This window comes from Seriola lalandi, unplaced genomic scaffold (assembly GCF_002814215.2).
Source record: "Seriola lalandi dorsalis isolate HSWRI2012SDOR001 ecotype SW California unplaced genomic scaffold, Sedor1 jcf7180002054570, whole genome shotgun sequence".
In the NCBI taxonomy this organism is placed as follows: Eukaryota; Metazoa; Chordata; class Actinopteri; order Carangiformes; family Carangidae; genus Seriola; species Seriola lalandi.
In genome coordinates, this window is record NW_019525123.1 from 4,611,102 (window position 1) to 4,629,228 (window position 18,127).

At 38.6% G+C, this 18,127-nt stretch overlaps 1 protein-coding gene across 6 annotated transcripts in view; it reads right to left on the bottom strand.

The window, feature by feature from the left end:
* phldb2b (pleckstrin homology-like domain, family B, member 2b) overlaps positions 1–18,127 on the bottom strand; it is a 41,961-nt gene that overhangs the window by 23,469 nt on the left and 365 nt on the right. For 4 of the 6 annotated variants that reach the window (XM_087176834.1, XM_087176835.1, XM_023416899.2 and 1 more), the window contains exons 2-6: positions 10,576–10,632; positions 10,202–10,325; positions 8,587–8,685; positions 7,798–7,881; positions 1,293–1,412 (exon numbers count right to left, since the gene is read on the bottom strand). In XM_087176834.1, the coding sequence (XP_087032960.1) occupies positions 1,293–1,412; positions 7,798–7,881; positions 8,587–8,685; positions 10,202–10,325; positions 10,576–10,632 (484 nt within the window). Of the gene's footprint in view, positions 1–1,292; positions 1,413–4,074; positions 4,174–5,150; positions 5,358–7,797; positions 7,882–8,586; positions 8,686–10,201; positions 10,326–10,575; positions 10,633–18,127 lie in introns of those variants that run through there. The other 2 variants (XM_087176837.1, XM_087176836.1) reach the window with 2 other exon arrangements.

Consider the following 18,127-nt stretch of genomic DNA (forward strand, 5'->3'; position numbering starts at 1 on the left):
TGGGTAGGGGGAAGCAATATGTGAGAAACTTGCTCAGTTTTTTTAATCATCTGTGGCATAATGTGGAAAAGGAACTATTACAATGTTCAAGCTTAGACCACCCAGAGTTTAACTGCCACACACACCCACACACAAAAGCTTTGGCTCTACCTGAGAGCAACACACAAATGTGTATGGCACATGTGTACATATGCCAAGAGTGTACATATATGTTAAAGACTTTAAGCACAACTGCTCAACTCCTCCTGCTTAGTTGAGTTATATTGTAAGAGAAACTAAACTAAACTAAAGAGTACCTAAAGGTGCACGTCATAGCTGAATATAAGCCTGGCAAAAAGAAATGGGGCAGAAAATGAAAAACATAAGATCTAGAAACGCACACACACACACACGCACACACATACACACGCACACGCAGGGTGTTTGTGTCCATACATGGGCAGATTTATACTGGAGGCCTGGTGTGCATCAACTCTCCTCTATCGTGACTATTTTCTTCTATGCACGGCCACTGTGAGAGTCCTCACTTTAAGTTCACATGTAAGAGTGAGCGTTTTGGCAATCAGAAGGGTAGCAGTAAAGATTTTGGATGCGTGTGTGTGTGTGTGTGTGTGAGAATATATGCGTAAAAGAGATGCAAGTAGTTACTATGAAAACTATGAAAAGAGGCTGGGGGGAGAGAGAGGTGCATTCCTTGTGTCTAGGAGTTTAAAGAGCAAGGATTCCACTTATGGTACACACACATGCACACACACAACACACCCACCTTACTCACAGCCAGATAAATCACTAAGGAGACAACAGGAGTCCAGCTGAATCACCAGGGCAATGGAGGGGCACCAGATGACAAAAACATTCCATTATGCTTTGAATTTAAGTTTTAGCATGTGTTTGACAGTGAGAGCATGTATTTAGGAAAGACATATGAAAGAGCCGAAAGAAATATCTGGCCTCACCTGTTTCTCTTTCTCACACACACACACACACACACACACACACACACACACACACACACACACACACACACACACACACACAGGACTAACATCCAAGTTTCTCACACCTGTTTGCGTTGTCAGACATCACATCAGGAAAATAAGGTGATGGAGGACTACAAGTGGAGAAGAGGTGAAAAGCAGCTAAGCAATGATGAAAACAGTGGAGGTGGAAAAAAAGATGTGGCAGAACAAAGGAAGAGAGGAGGAGCAAAGAAAAAAGAACAGGTATTGCAGTTGTAGCACAGTTCAGGGGTCAGGGGAGGGGTTTACCAGACACCCTGTATGTGTGTATACCTGTGTTGTAGGCTAAAGCTGACACAGGGCTCTTTTGTGGAAGCATGCTTTTCATTCTGCTTGCCTCCTCAGGATGGTTGAACCGGAAAAAGTAGGATTTACCCAGACACAAAGAATAACCTGGAGAGAAAAAACACACAGACACAGAAGGTAAGATACAACTAAAAATGTCAATTTAACTGCAAGTGTGGGAGTTAGTATAACACAGACAGAACAACAATCTTGAAGAGCACAAAACAAACTACACCTTGGTGACATGTATATCAGGTATACACATCATACACGATGTATGAAGAGATAGTCATGAATACAACTTTAAATAGGTACAAGCCTGGAATATTTATTCACAGCCAGACACACACTTGCACAAAACCAGCCGTTCCAGACCATAGTATTTATTCTGGCCATCAATTAAGCTGAGAGGGCCAGGTATTAAACAAGATGTCAGGGTCACAACCTCTGTAATACACATGGCCAGCCACAGCTGTCCAAATACCTCAGAAGGGAAGGAAGAGAGACAGAGCTCACACACACACACACACACACACACACTTCAAACAAAGTGTGTGTGTGTAAGAAAAAAAAAAAGGAGGAGGAGATAGCAAGAAAGAAATGAAACGACTATACTGATGCACATTTTGAGGATTGAACAAAAACAGACAATAGAAAAATCACAAGACTGACTGAAAAACAAAGAGCCCCTCACTTATTTGTCAGTTTTCTCATACTCACATGCAGTATTTCTGCTCTCTTTGTTCTTTCAACCTTCATCCCTTCGGATAAGCATTACAGTAAACCCCCACAATGATTAGCATGTGTGCAAAAGGCTAAAAAAGCACCTCCTTAATAGCTCCATTACAGTTACATCAGATTCCTTGGACCTGAAGCTAGACACAACCACTGAAGCAAGAGGGGGATAGCGAAAGGGTGAATGGAAAAAGACTGAATGGAAAAATGTAGAGACCATTTTTCTTTTGTTTCCCTTCTCTCATTTTCATCTTAACTTTGCCCTTTTCCCTCTTGCTCTACTGTTTCATCAACAACTTATAAATAGTTGAGCTAAAAGACGTCATACTTTTCTCGACATTGCCTTTAGAGAGCAGATTTTTCTTGCTTTCAAAAGCTGCAGTGTCTCAGCACAGGGGGAGACCTGAATGCAGCGGTGGGATGGTGCTAACACCACACACACATGAAAACAGTCTAAGAAATGTTTAGACTACACAGCTAAACTGTAAACCTCTTAAATATACTTTATGTAAACAGTTTTGCAGGTATAGGCACAAACTGTGAGGAAGTGGCATCATGACAGAGAGATCAAAAGATGTGCGTCTCTGTGAGGAAAAAAAAAACAGAAACACACATACACATTAACCTTGTCAGCTAGTGTGAGCAAGACCTAATAATATGTGTTTCTTATTGCCAGGCATGATTAATGTGAGTGCATGTCATCAAAATGCTCTATGTAGCTGTGTGTGTGGGAACATGTCTTGTTACAGTGCCTGCCTAAGGACTCCCAGTAGCTCAGTAATTTGCACAACAGCAAACACACAGGCATGCGCGTGCACACACACACACAGCCAGCTCTTGTAAAAATCTAATTTCCTAGCCTCAATTGCCTCGCCATGTGCAACCTTTAAAGTTGAGGCTAAAGTGCATCACCCTGATTTGTTCACAGCAACCCCGCCCCCGCCTTTCTATGTCTAACCCTAACCCTTTCTATTTCTTCTCAACTACTTAGCTAACAAATAACTATTAACTAATCCTCTCCTCCCTCCCATCCTAAAAATCCATCTGTGATACCCTTTCAAGAAAACACACAGCATCCTATCACAAAACTCTCATCGTAACTGCTTACACACAGACTAACTTTAAGCCTGCTGTCCTAAATAACTTTTTGTACAAGTTAGGACACACACATGCTCACTCCCCACAACACAGTCACACACAAAGACATACTATCCACAACAAAACATGTTTAATCTTATTCACGCGTTTACTCGTTTACCAGCAAATTGAGTTTGCCTCCCATGTGGAAGCATGCCCCCCCCAAACAAATACACATGCACAGACTGTCTTTAACAACAATAAAACTTGAAATTAGCTTGTATATACATTTATAGGATAATTGAAAGTTTGTGATCTACAAAGTCAGACCTCAGAGTCTTTGATGACACAAATGTCCCCTACATCTGTATCACGTCTGGAGTCAATTTCTGTCTCTATATAGATCAGAACGAACCAAACTAGTCTCACCACAATGTTATGGGAGAGGAAACTTCAAACTGTTTCTCTATTTGGTTAACATAAGTGGAGGAACTGCCAATTTGAGACCAGCAGGTCAGAATGAAAAATAAACCAATTACAAAGATCACATGACCTCCTAATTGGTCACAATTGTGTCCTAAGTGATCACAATCAAAAAATTGGAAATTATCCCCCATTTATTTTTTCAAATTGCATGTAAACGAGTTGTCTTCAAAATTTTTCTATGATCCTGAAAATATACATGGTAGTAAACTAAAGCTGAATTTACTCAGTCATAAAGATGTATACACAGACAGGTCCCAGTGGAAGTGTAAATTGGCCTGAAAACCACAAATTAACCCTCTCTGGGGAACAGAGGACCAGCAGTAACACTATAAACACAATTTTTCACACACTCTCTCTCTCTCACACACACACACACACACACACACACACACACACACACACACACACACGCACACACGCACACCTCACCTGCTCAGTAGCCATCTTCTCCCTGTTCTCTCTCAAATCTTACCCTTTAAGCATCAATCCAACGTCCCACCCAACTTCTTTCAAGCAAAGTTCACAGGCCAGGGGACAACCACGGGTAAAGACAACAACAACAACTTCTTATCTATCAGAAAGAAAGGTAAACACAAACTGATAACGTAGGACTTATTTCTCATTTGTCTTTATAATATAAGAGGGGAAATGTGCAAGAGGCAGGCTGAAGAGAGACTTATGAACACAATACATCCAGAAAATTGAAGCAGGTTTTGTTTTCAAATGTCAGGTATCCGGACGACTGAGCCTGTCTTTGTGGCCTTAGGCTAGTTCTCTTTGTCACATACACTCACATCAGTCTTTGAACCTGTCAGCTAATATATGACCCAAAGGCATGAACACCAAGGTTATTTCCATCAAAAGGTGCTGGCAAATTCCAACAACCAACCGTTTGTGATGGTGTGCTTCCAGAGTTTGGCTACAAATAATAAATTCAACTTCCTTGAGAGGGTTGGATTGCATTGAGTATCTGCACTGATTCACAACTCCAGCCCTGCTGAAAGAATATGCCATGTGAAACTGTGCTTTACAGACTTATACCATTTTTAAAAAGTCAAAAAGGTGTTAAAAAAAAAAAAAAAAAAAAAAAAGCATTAAGTTAAAGAGTAAAGGCAGATACACCTGAATTCAGTGATTTTAATATTAACAGCTACTAAGCAATTGCTGTTTATCCTGGTTGGTAGTAGAAGCTTACCCTTATTTAAGTGTCAATTAAGACAATCTTCAAACAATGGTATCGACTGATGATGACAACTAGAAAATGTAAGATTGATAACCTGTTCAAAGAGCTTGTGAGCCTAGTTTGAAAACGTTACCACATACAAGTGGTAAGTAATACTGGTGTGAAGGTAACATATAACATCGCAAATAGGTACAACATAATATTTACTTTACAAAAATTGTATGGTAGAAGGATAACGTAGCATAAAACGGATACAGTCCAGTAGTAGTAGAATTGCCAAAGTAGAAGAGCGTCAAAACCATGCCTGAGTAAATACAACGCTACTTTGTTACATTTGTTAGAGATCACAGAAATCAGTCACAAACCTTTTTATTTCCATTCAGTAAGCACTTATAACGAAAGAAAATCAACGTTCTTCCCTTTAACGTCTCATAAATTAATATAAAGAGCTACTCAAAAGAACTTCTGGTAAGAAAAGAAAAAAAAAAACTATGTAGCTACACCGCTGACGGTCTGTGTTGTTGTCTGGCTCTTATCTCCACGGTAAAAACGCCTCTTCAGTCGTCCTTACTCCGTGTAGAAGAAAGTTCACAAATTTACCGTCCACAAGCCAGAGTCTGGGACTGTACCACTTTTTGGTTAAAAGGGGTTGGAGGCTCAGGATTTACGAGAGAGAACGTTGTAAAATACTGTCGAGAAACCCAATATCACAATTAAAATGTACACCTTCAAAACAACATGCAAAAGAGAAGAACAACGAGTGTAAGTAATTAAAAACCACATGTAAACTAAGAGCAAAATACGCCATCACCCCCTTCTGTAATTGGCAGGTTTAAAGACGATTCGATAGTGAGGTATTTGGTGGACGCCCCCTCAGCTTTTCTTTGTCTACCTACCAATTTTTCTTCTTTTCTTTGAAATACATTGGACCAGTGTAACGCCAAACCAGTTGGCCCATAGAAACCGACTGAAAAACCTTGTAAAACTGGTGGTTTGTTTTTATGCAGACTTTGATCTAATTCATTTAAGAAGTGATTAATTAGACTTCTAAGATAGCTAGAGAAGGAGCATGTAAAGATTTAAGGGTATGTCAAACATATTGACTGGTTAAAGAAAGAGTGGAAGAATTTAGGAGGGAGAGATAACACTGAAAAGCAAATAATAAACTTTAAGATAGAACTTTGCCCCATGGCCAAAGTCTTGTCTTGTCTAAACTGTTCCTTGTTTCTTTCAGATGCTTTGTTATTTGCAACCATTCAAAACATGAACACACAACATGAACCCATTGACAGTGTGCAGGCTGTGTATGTGTGTAGAGGAAAAGAAAAGGAGAGTGGCCATTAGAGCAGCTGTGTTTTGTTCAGCAGATAGATTTGCATTTGCTTTATACCGGTGTGATTGCTGGGAGATTGTATTTTGTACTCAAACTCTACTGACATGTGAACTGACAAGAACATCATGTAAAAATAACTGCAAGATGCAATGGATATAATACACAGAAAGAGATGTTAACCTTTGTAAACTACATTAGAATTAAGAAGGCCCATTATACTGCCTGTTTGTCAGTGCTGTTATTGGGACACAATGACTGTCATTGTCATCATTGCTGTTATTATGCTGTATAACATATTATTATTCTATTCTACAAGTGACTTGTAGCTGTTAGGAGTGAAGCTGATGTGAGTCCAGGTCAAGTCCTAAATACAGAACAGATCACTTCCTAAACATAGCTAATCATCTCCAGACAGCCCTCCAGTGTGTATATGTGTGTTTGTGTGTGTGGTTAGACTAACTCAACCCAGAGCTTATGAGACCAGCATATATTAACAAAAGATGCTGCTCTCTCTCTCTTTCTCTCTCAGTCTCTCTCTGCATAATTTTCCAAACCATGCCCTTTTAACTTTTTTAACCCTTTCAATCTTTTCCCCAACCCCCACCTCATGATCCCCTGGCCTCACGTGATGTCAATATTTGAATCAGCCAGGCACAGCGGGAAGATAAATAAATAAATAGGCTTGTCAATATTTAACTGAAAACAGCCAGGCCAGACGGGACACAATGAAAAGGAGAAAAGAGTACACAGAACAGATGGACACATGGGGAAGGAAAAGTCACTGTGCTGCATGTTCTATGAAATAAGAATGGGAAAGAAAAAAGAAGTAACAGAGGGGGAAGTATCACAGAAGGAAAAACATGTGAAGCAGGAGGAGCTCTGCAGTTGCAAAAATCAAGGGAAATTGGGAGAAGAGAGAAGAGGACAGGCAGACAAGAGATAAACAGATCAAGATACAGGCAGACACAGGCATGTGGCAGGGGCAGAGAGAAAGATAAGAATGCATTAGAATTTGTTATTGCTACTCTGTTTGTGTGTGTGTGTGTGTGTGTGTGTGTGTTTGTGTGTGTGTTTTGCCAGTTTTCTGCAGTCTAATATAATAGAATTTGAAGAGTAGTGTAACCACTTCAGTTTCTGGAAGCTGTGACTCATTGAAGCAGCTAGCTGTTCCAAACCATGACAAATTAAACCAAACCAGAACCAGAGGTGCACACGCATGCACTCCATTAATCAAAACATATACACAAACATTTGGAAATGCTCTCATACACATAAGCCCATACATTTATGTGCATATACTCACAAACACACGCACGCACGCGCACGCACGCGCACACACACACAGACACACACACACACACACACACACACACACACACAGTGGAAGAACATACAGTTGTTCCCATGCAGAATGTCAGCACAACGTTAAATGTGCCCATATGACTCATACACCCACTGAAAGGAATGCAGGTTAACCAAACCACAAACTAACCACTCACTCTCTTTCACACACACACACACACACACACACACACACACACACACACAGACACACACACACACTATGAAATAGTGGAAGAACATACAGTTGATGCATTGAAATTAACTTTAGTCTACCTCTTTACTACTATTAACCAGTAGGTGGCAATATCTCAAAGCTTATACACTGCAGCTCTTACCCTGTGTAAGCGGTGTAGGCACAGTGATTTGGACTCCATCCAAACTGCAGAGGTGACCACAGGGGTCCAGGGTCACCACCCCTCCTGTTATATTGGTAATGAGAAGAGGGTCAGCTTTAAACATACTTTCATTCATACTATCCACTATTAAGATTTTGAACTACAGCTGAAAGATGACTTCTAAAGAACTATCAATTTTAATTATAACATACACATGAAACCACCATCATTAAAAGGCTTTTAGTCTGAAAGCTTCTGGTAAAAAAACATATAAAATGTGCCGCAAAGAAACATCAATTGCATTAAAAGCAAAGATCCTTTTCTTTCAACCACCTAATACACTGTACAGTATGTGTGCAGACAGATACCCAGCTAAATAGTTAATTCAATCCCATATTTATCTTGAAACATACTTTTTCTTAAAAGATTATTCTTATCCAGTGTATTATGGTAATTTCATCTGATTCTGTTGCAGTTTTGTTGTACTATTTAATCCTCTTAAAATGAGACAAAAGAGCCCAGCATTTATTACTTACTGAAACGGTAGCAGATCAGCTCTTTACAAGTTTGACGAAATGCTTTCAAATATTATAATCTCACTTCCCTGGCAGAATTGTTTTCAGTAGATTCAATAGTTTTACCAAAAGTAAGATTATATACTAATATTAAAAGCTTTGTTGATTAAAGGATGAGGCACTGGACTTTCTACACTTAGCAATGTAAAGATGTTTATTCAAGAGGCATGCCAGTTTTATGAATTAATTTCAGAGAAAGTGAAATGACACTAACCTTCATTGATGATGAGACAGTGCTCTGCCTCGATACTAGGCCCCTGGATGGTGATATCTTGAGGGGTTGGAGCATCCTCTCGGCCTATGCGGGTCACCCCTGGAACATCAAGACATACACGTTATAATCAGTAGAATAAGAAATGTAGACAATATTGAATTAAAATCAGGCTTTAATTAGTGAATTAAACATCATGTAGATCCGCATGTCTCTGTAGTATCAAATACTCTTTGACAGCATCTTTACAAGTGAAACTTAAACTGATACCCAAATGCAACTATGTCTTTTTCAACTATATTTGTGGCCTGTGATAAAAGGAATACTGCAGTACTATGAATTTGAACTGGTGCTTCTTCAGTGGACTCATTGTGGAGCAAAATAGAACCCTAGTTCTCCTAACAGGGCTTGCTCACATTGTTGGCATTCCGCACTGAAATGAAAGGGCACACCAAGACGGGATTGTGAAAGTGTGTGGCAACGGTTATGCATCGAACAATGATAAAGCAAGATTTAAAATGTCCCAGTGCTGACTCTGCTATTACATTCAGCCTTTTAACTGTATTTATAAACTTTACCCCTAATTTTAGCACCATTTATACTGTGACTGAAATCACACTTATACTTATAAAGTAAGCAACCGCTATGGACAACAATTAATGTTCTTGCATCCTGACTTTACCTCTAACATTTTAAAAAGTATAAAACTAGTGCTGATATGGTTTTTTCATTGCAAAAAGGACAAAAAAATGAACTTTCTCTGTTTCTGAATTAGAAATACAATGAGAGTGCTGTTATCCATGCAAGACATGTTAACTCTAGAAGTATACATGAGTCTAACAGTGGAAACTGTTATCCAACTAAAGACAGATAATCCCTTTATTTTAACGTTTCTAATCTGTTGTCAATGTATTCGTGTGTGTGTGTGTGTGTGTGTGTGTGTAACATATGAGAAAACAGCTTGAATTTATTTGAATATTGCATTCCAACGGAATAATGTGGATTTCAGTATTTCAATTTGTTGTAGTGGGTGATTTCACTCTGTGTATAAGACACTGTCCTGAAACCATGCAGTGTGAGTCATCACTGTTTTAATATGTTTGGGTTATGGTCTGTTAGCACAGTATTGTCATTTTTGGATGGTTTACTGTGTGTTCAGGCTGTGCATTAAGCAATAAGTGGAATAATTCTCACTACAAGTGAAAATAAACAGAAATTACTGTGTGGATGGTGTAACTATTGTAAATATGGGTTTTCAGTCTTCCTGTGAGAGATAGTAGTATTGGCTCCTTGACTTTACTGTGACCCAGTATAGAGTATCACTTTCCCCAATCACACCATTCGACTCATGCCTCTCCAGGACTCATGAAAATGAAGCGATGGGAGGGCAGAGAGATGGAAAAAGAGAAGAGAAGTACAGCAGAAAAGACAGGGAAACAAAGCAATGAGGGAGGGGACTTTCAGGTGACAGTTTTACATGACTGGTGAAAAATTACATTTGACGATTCCATGATCCATGACATTGGTGTGGGAGTTGAAGATGGATGGCTACTGTTTGACCTGGTAATCCTACCCCAAGGACTATATACTATATATTTCTATACAGCATGTGTGTTACCTTCTTTCAGTGGCAGAAGGGTGATTGCCACACTCAGCCTTCCGCTGCCCAGGCTAACTAGATGAGGTGTGGCTGTCTGGACCTTCAGCCCCTTCCCTGTGTCGATCAGATCTAGCGAAGGAGACTGCAAGCATCAGAGTGGAAAGGTCAGTCTTGCACACAATTTATTTATTTATTTAGTAGATTCTTTGTCCTCTGAAGACTTGAAAAACATAGACCTCCGTGAAATCCGACCCTCAAAAATATTCTGAAGAATGATAATTTATTTCATATTGATTTGGCTCTTTACCTTTGAATAAAGGGTTTTGAAATACATACATTACATAATTTGTTGATGAATGACATAGCATGTGTGATTGTGTATATTCTCTAACCTTGGGTTCAGCTGCAGACATCTGGTCTGACTCTGGTTGAAACATCATCTCAGAGTCCTGCAGTAAATATGGAAAAAAAGCAAATCATGTAAAGTGGCTATGCGGAAAGTGGTAGCATATACACACAGACACAAATATAGTATACATACTGTATAGTACATGTAGAAAGGCAAGAGTAGGGTCACATAAGTACAAATATTTAACACTTCTGCTCAGATGCCACATGAGAGGAATTATCTGTGTGAAAGGGGAAAATACCACACACGCACACACACACACACACACACACACACACACACACACACACACACACACACACACACACACACAACCAAAGCTGGTTAGCAGTGGGAAGAACTGGCAGAAATGTTCCATGAAAACATTGTTCCCACAACTTGTTAATTATGGTCTGCCATTACACTGCCTGGTGCTTTGAATGTGCATGTGTTTTTGTGAATGTGTGTGTGAGAGAGAGAAGGCAACATATGAGGTGTATGGGGAAAGTGTGTTTGTGTTTACATATAAGTCAGTGTCTGTGGATATGTATGTGTGTGACAGATATAGGGAGAGAGCACATGAGATACAAGATGAGGAAACAATAAAAATTAAATATAAACCTGATCATGCCATCCCAGTAAAATGGCAGCTTCGGTTTTTAATGTTGCTATGATTCATCTAGGAACTGTCAGGCAATAATAGAAACTCATATCAAATAATACACAATTATATTGAAATTGATTTTACTATAAATTGGGCAATCCTCTTTTTCACTGGCCCAGTCAGTTAGTTTTGTTTCTATCCAACTGCCTGTAGGACCAAAGGATAGCAATATCCATTAGTTGTATGATGTGTCTGTTCAGCCAGAGCAAGATATCTTGACAACTACAGATCATATTGCAATTAAACATTGAAGAGATATTCCTTGTCATCAGGGGATGATTCTTATGAATTTGAATGTCCCCCTGACATCTACCACCTTAAAACCAAAATTTCAACAAGAAATATCAAAATCCACTTCTAAATTTTCCAAGTGCTCCACAGTTCTGCTCTACATAGGATGAACCCCTACCATTTTAGATACTCCATTAGCTTTCCTCTTATGCCACAGTTCAAATGTCAAGTTATGTCATGACCAATCAAAACATGTTACAATGTAACAGGAAGATGTTAGAAAATTCATGCTCACAAGGAGATAAACCTTTGATTTTGGCATTTCTCTCATACATCCACCTCATGAGAAACTTCTAGCTTTGGTTCTATGACTATTTTTATTTTGTATTGATTGACAATGAGGGTCCCTGATGAAGATAACGTCAAGTTAAAATGTTTGAGTTGGAAATATTGAGGGGACAGTGAAAAGAACAAGACTGATAAACCATTAAGAGGAATTCAAACAGAGCAAAATAAAATTAAATTGAATCAAAAATGCCTTAAAAATGTGTGAGTAAATACAGTGAGATCCAGTGTCAAGGACAACCCCCGCCTTACTCTACAATTCAAAAAGCTTAAAACAGTCCTGCTAACTCCGATTTTCATAAACACCCATTCAATGGCACAAACACATTCACACACACACCCAGCTGGATTAGTAAAATGCTTCTCTCCAAAACACAGATGATTGAAGCATATGGGAAACCACCCCTAACACTTCTCCTTTTGTACTTTCTGTCATCTCTTTCCTTCTTTTCTCTTCACTCTCCTTGTTATCCTGCCCACAGTTTTTACCATTAGTATCTTTTTTTTAATGTTTCCTTCCTTTTCGTAAAATGACTTTTCTCTTTCTCTTACTGTTTTTACTGTCTTCTTTTCTTTTCTATCCTTCTTCTGTATTTTTTCTCTCCTTGCCTCATTCTCCTGCCTTTTTAGTGTTACTCCCCTCTCTTTTCTTTCTTTCCTCCAATCACCAGCAGAGGAAGCGCAAAATCAAAGTCAGCTCCATACCACTTCCTCTAATTCAGTGCCAGCTTCCTTTCTGAGCTCACTTCCTCTACTGCTTTGACACCCCTATTGCTTTTAAACACACGCACACACCATCCTCATACCCTTATTACTCTTAAAAACACACAAACATCCACAAATAAAGTAACACATCAGCTCTTTTTGTTATCACATGAAGATATGAGGCCCCACATTCCACAGATTTTTTTTCCATCACTGGTGTAGACAAAGCAAACACACCATGTATGATGGCAACATCAGCTAGACAAGTGTTAGGAAAACCGAATGAGAAATGGAGGTCAAAGTCATATTTCAAATTCAAGGGAGACTGTTTTTAGTGCAGTGACAAGATTTTATTCTTCTCCTTTCTCCTCCCGCTTCTTCCCTTCCTGTATTCCCTTTTCGGCCTCCTTGACCCTCCCCTTCCCTCACAAATAGCCTCTCCTGTCTTTACTCCATTGTTCCTCCTCATTGTGTCTTGGTTGTTCTCTTTCTTTGTATAGACTCCCTGCTCCTTCTTTCACCAGGTGAGCTCCAGTATGGGCAGGTCAAAACAAGTCTTTGGCCTTGTTGTGCTCTAGTTGAAGCAGAGCAGTGAGGTGTGTCGAGCCCCCTTCTAGATTTCCAGATTCCAGTTCTGACATCCTAAGATTCTCCTCAGTCTAAGATCAAAACACCAAACCTGATGCTATAATGTATTCTGGACTACTAGATGGTTTAGGTAATTGTAGGTATGTAGAATGTAATGGTAAACACAAATAATATGCTTATAAAGTCTTTTGCGGTTATAGCCTTTATCTAATAAACATCTTAGTCATACTTTTCAATGGCAAATTTTTCCTTTTATGGGAAAGCTGACCAATGTGAAAATATCCTAAATAGGCAGCCCTGACCTACTTATAACCCTTGAGCTGGTGTACACCTGAACTAATACTTTAAATAATTGCAGACTAGCAAAAAAACTTTGTAAATACACAAGGACTCAAGAAGAGACAGTGCATGGACACACAATCTCTCTTTGTTCCCATCTGTAGAACAGCTGAGTCTCCCCAAAATGCTTTGTTTACCCTGGATCTGGGGACAGAGATGGAGAAAGAGAGAAGGCGAGAGATATATGGACTGATGGAAAAAGGGAAAGCAATGGAAGATAGAGAGAGGAATCATAAAAAAGGAATCATAAAACAAGAGGGAAAGACCCAGCATTCCTGGACTGTTTTATCTTATCCTTTCATTTTCTTCATCCTTTGCTTTCATCCCTCTGTCTACTCTCTCCTCTCTTCTGTATTTCCTCTCCATCTGTTTTGCCTTTTCTTCTGTTTCATTTATCTTCTGCATCATTTTTGCTGTCTGTGTTGCAGACAGCATTCTCATAACCACATCACAGTACAATTCCCACTGTTGTAAATGTCACTGATTTGGAACAGAATTTTTTGGCGCACTAGTTGGAATGATTGAGATACTTTTTTTAACATTAATTCTAATAACTCATTGATTATATGAGATATCAGCTTGACATTTGAATCTGGAACCTTGTTTCTAGCCACCAGAATTGTTATTTTTGCAATAGCGCCCCTTAGAGGCAAAATTGCATGAAACTCAGCAGTTTTATTCAGGGTGTCAGTCTGTTCAAGTGATCCAAATTTGATTGCAATTGGATAAAGCATTAAAGAATTATAGCACATTGAATTAATTTGTCCATACCCACAAAAAATAGTTAGCCAATCATGAAAAATTATACATGATATCGCAGATCTAAGATAAGAGCTGTGGTCAGTGTCATCTAAACACGATATGTGTTTGGTAAAGCTTGGATCAATGATGAGGGATAGGCAGACAAAAAAGTGTTAATAATTCAAAATGGTGGGAATTTTTTTATGACACAAATGGGCGTGGCCTATAGCAATCTCTTCTGCATCATGTACTGAATCCATATTTTCTTTGCCTAAAGTTTCCCAAGATATTAGCAAAAGTATTGTGAAATATTTAGTGTTTTCTCTCTACATGGTGGCGCTATCGCTACCATTTTTATGCTTTTAAGTTTCCGTGTTTTAGCGTTTTAATTTTTGAGATATTCTTGATACATCATGTTTTCATTATTTTATCTTTGGAACCAGCTGCAAGCGTGAAGGATTAGTGACGTGCAATTACACAATAACAATTACAGAAGGTAGTAAGCACAGAAGAACATGCAACAGGCAAATTAGCAGTATTGTTCTTTTCTACTTTCATTGCAGATATTTAATATTGGCTATCTGCTTTTTCTGTGCATGTGACACACAGCCAAACAATTTACAGCAAGTTTGTCTATTTGGTTGTGATGTGAGTATTAACAGTGTGTTTGTCTATTTGATTATGTTGTGTGTATTTGCAGCACATGTGCTGTCAAATTGATTCATTTGCTTGTCTTTTGTCTAATTGCACGTTCCTTAAGTTGTGGTGGATTAGTAGGTGCATTAGAGAGTGTTTCGAAGCAAACAGCTCCTCAAGATGATGGCTAGGAGCTGGGGTATGATCAGAGAGAATGGATAAATATGTATATGGGTTTTTAGATTGAGGGACTTCAGCTGGCTGTAGACCTCTTTATATACAGTCTATGCTGAAGACATACTACAGAAATAAAATTTGGCTGGTTTCATACACTTGCTTTGCAAACAAAGCAACCCATGTGTTCAATGTGCTGAGCAGTGTGTAGACTTATTTATTGATATGATTAACCTCTCTGCACACATTTTGCAAGACGACAGGACAAACTGACACTACATCTGCCTGAATATGTAGTGCCTGTGTATTTTGTAGTGTTCATGTGTGTGTTAGGTTGTCATATACAGTATGTTGTGTGATTGTGTATGTCTGCTCCTTGGTTTATGAGTAATACAGTTTCCCAAAATGTTGAGCTGCTCTTCATAATGTGAGTAAATGGAGTCACAGGATTGATTGTCACAGGATCTCCTTGCCCTTTGTCTTTATCTTTCTCTTTTTATTGATCTGAAGCCAAAACAACTCTTCTTTCTTCTCTTCTTTCTTCTTATTTGCTCCGTCTCATCTCTGTCCATTTACTTTTGAATATAAAATGAGTTTCATCTGTTCATTGAAGTTCTGCTGTGTCTTGCCTGTTTTTCTGACTTGCCAAGCTGTACTCTTCTTTCAGTCTTTATCTCTCTCTTTCTCCATCTCTCTGTCTCTCTAACATCCCCTCCCCTTACATTCCAGCGTGACCCTCTCCTCCCACCTGACAAAGCCAGTATTGTATCACAGATGCTGTTTAATATGAAGTCTTTCTCTGAGTGGCCCTCATATGGAGCAACTCACTACACTCTCTGTTTTGTTTGCAATAATGTCTTCAACAAGACTTTAATTAGTTTGATAAATGCCTCAGTCACAAACACAACATACACTCACACACATGTAGGCTATACAACTCTGTATTTTTCAGGAACTGATACCATAAGAAACTCTTAAATTTACTTTGTCATGTGTGTGTCTATGTTTGCTGAAAACTTTGCACAACTGAACCTTGAACCCCTGCTGAAGCACAACAAATTTCCACCAGGATTGTTCAAACCAAACCAAACCAAACCAAACCAAACCAAACTCTCTCACACTTTTCTTTCATTTACCGAAATGCAAGATCCTCACAGGAAAGAAAGTCCATTGTTATTGCAGCTGAGTCAGAGTTGGAGGAAATCTAACTTGAATTTCTATTGAGGATGTGTGTGTGTGTGTGTGTGTGTGTGTGTGTCTTTGAAAAAGCCCAGATTACCTTAGCTGATGGCAAGAGATCAACAAATGTTTGGGTTTCCAAGGGGCTGGATTTGACAGATAGACAAGGAGGGACAGTGAGGGAAACATAACCCACATAAGTCACATAGTTGGCATGCTGAAATGAACTGTGACTTATGTAAAGAAAACAAAAGAGGAAGGCAGAAAGATGGAACTTTAGATAACAAGAGAAACAAACCAAGTGTGTGGCTGAGACTGGGAGGCAAAAGAAAAGGAAATGAATGAAAAAACAGACAGAAGAATCCAGGGATGACAGAAAAGATTAGTAGTGGACCAAAAAAAGGTTTCCCCAAGTTGCACCACTGGTCTTCAAAAAAAATGTGGTTGTATATACTGGAATGCTGACACACTGAACCAAACATTTACCTTCATACATCAACATTAAAACCAAAGATATGTTACTACTGTGTTGGACATTTTAGGCAATTTGACTGCAGCCACTGTTCATTCTCAACAGCCAGTGACTGCGCATAACCAAACCTTTTACTTTCTCCAGCTGACACATGCAGGTAAACACACAAACAGTACCCACTCTTGAGAAAATGCTGAAGAGGATTTTCAGTTTGCAGAATGCAAATTTTAAATACTAATAATAATATTACAAATTAAGTTTATTTGAATATCTTTAAACTATCAAACCAATATTGAAACTCCTATTGTCTTGACAACACAGGGTAGAAATATGCATTCCCGACTGAATAGTTGAAAGATTTGTAAGATGGTTTATTTTAGTGCTGTTTCATCTGGCTAAATTCTATGTGTACACGCATATGTGCACATACCACATATCAGATGTTTTCAGTCTCGTATCAGTCAAGTGGTTATGATGAGTCCTTATGACGGAACAGTTGTATCCTCCTGGTTTCCCCATCATGGCCAGAACCAATTTTACATAATGGTTTTAACATGAGCTAATTCTGATGCAGTAATGTTTTTATAAAAACTAGTATAACAGTTATGTTTTGTTAAATGAATATATAAACAGCGAGTTTGAATTTGACTAAAATATCTGATGGTTCACCCTCTGAGGTAAGATTTTTATGTTTCACTCTTTTAAAGATACTTAAGACACAGATGTGTTGTAGTCTGGGTATGGTACAGTGGTTGGACCCATCAAAGATAAATGCACAACCTAATAACAACCTAATATATCTATCTTGCATGCAGACAACTTGTTTCCACTTAACTCACAGGACCAAGATAGATAGGCCACCAAAGATACACATATAGACCAACATAGATACACAAAGGCTGATTTAATGCCACACTCCTACAGACACTCACACACCACAGACATGCATATTCTTCAATCTATACCAATAAATATAAGATGTTAAAGAGGTGGAAGGTGGTAAGACTACATCTCTTTACGTTGTCCCTCAGTCAGATTTCTTAAATTTGTTGGTTGATGTCCATGTTAGGCCACATATTGTAATTCACTTGATTAATTGGTTCTCTTCTGGGTCCTATAATATGTCTGTTTTACTCACTAGTGGTATTTTTGTAATTGTGGTCAACAATAATATAATAAAACATATAATTTCTAGGTCATAATCTCGTATCTTTATATCTATTCATTATCTTTATTTTGTATGTTTGTCTTCAGTGGAATCACGTAGGATAATTCTGCTTTTGTAGGTGGACGTTTAATCAGTAGCGCAGAAAGAAACAAAACTTACCATTTCATTTTCTTACAGCAAAATCTGTAATTATAGTCGGATAAGATTTACCTTGTTGTTAAACAGCTCATTAAGAAACAAACACTGGCAAGAACCCTCTGAGCTGTCGATTAAACATTAATGACATCATAAGCATTTTTTTTTTAAACTTCAAA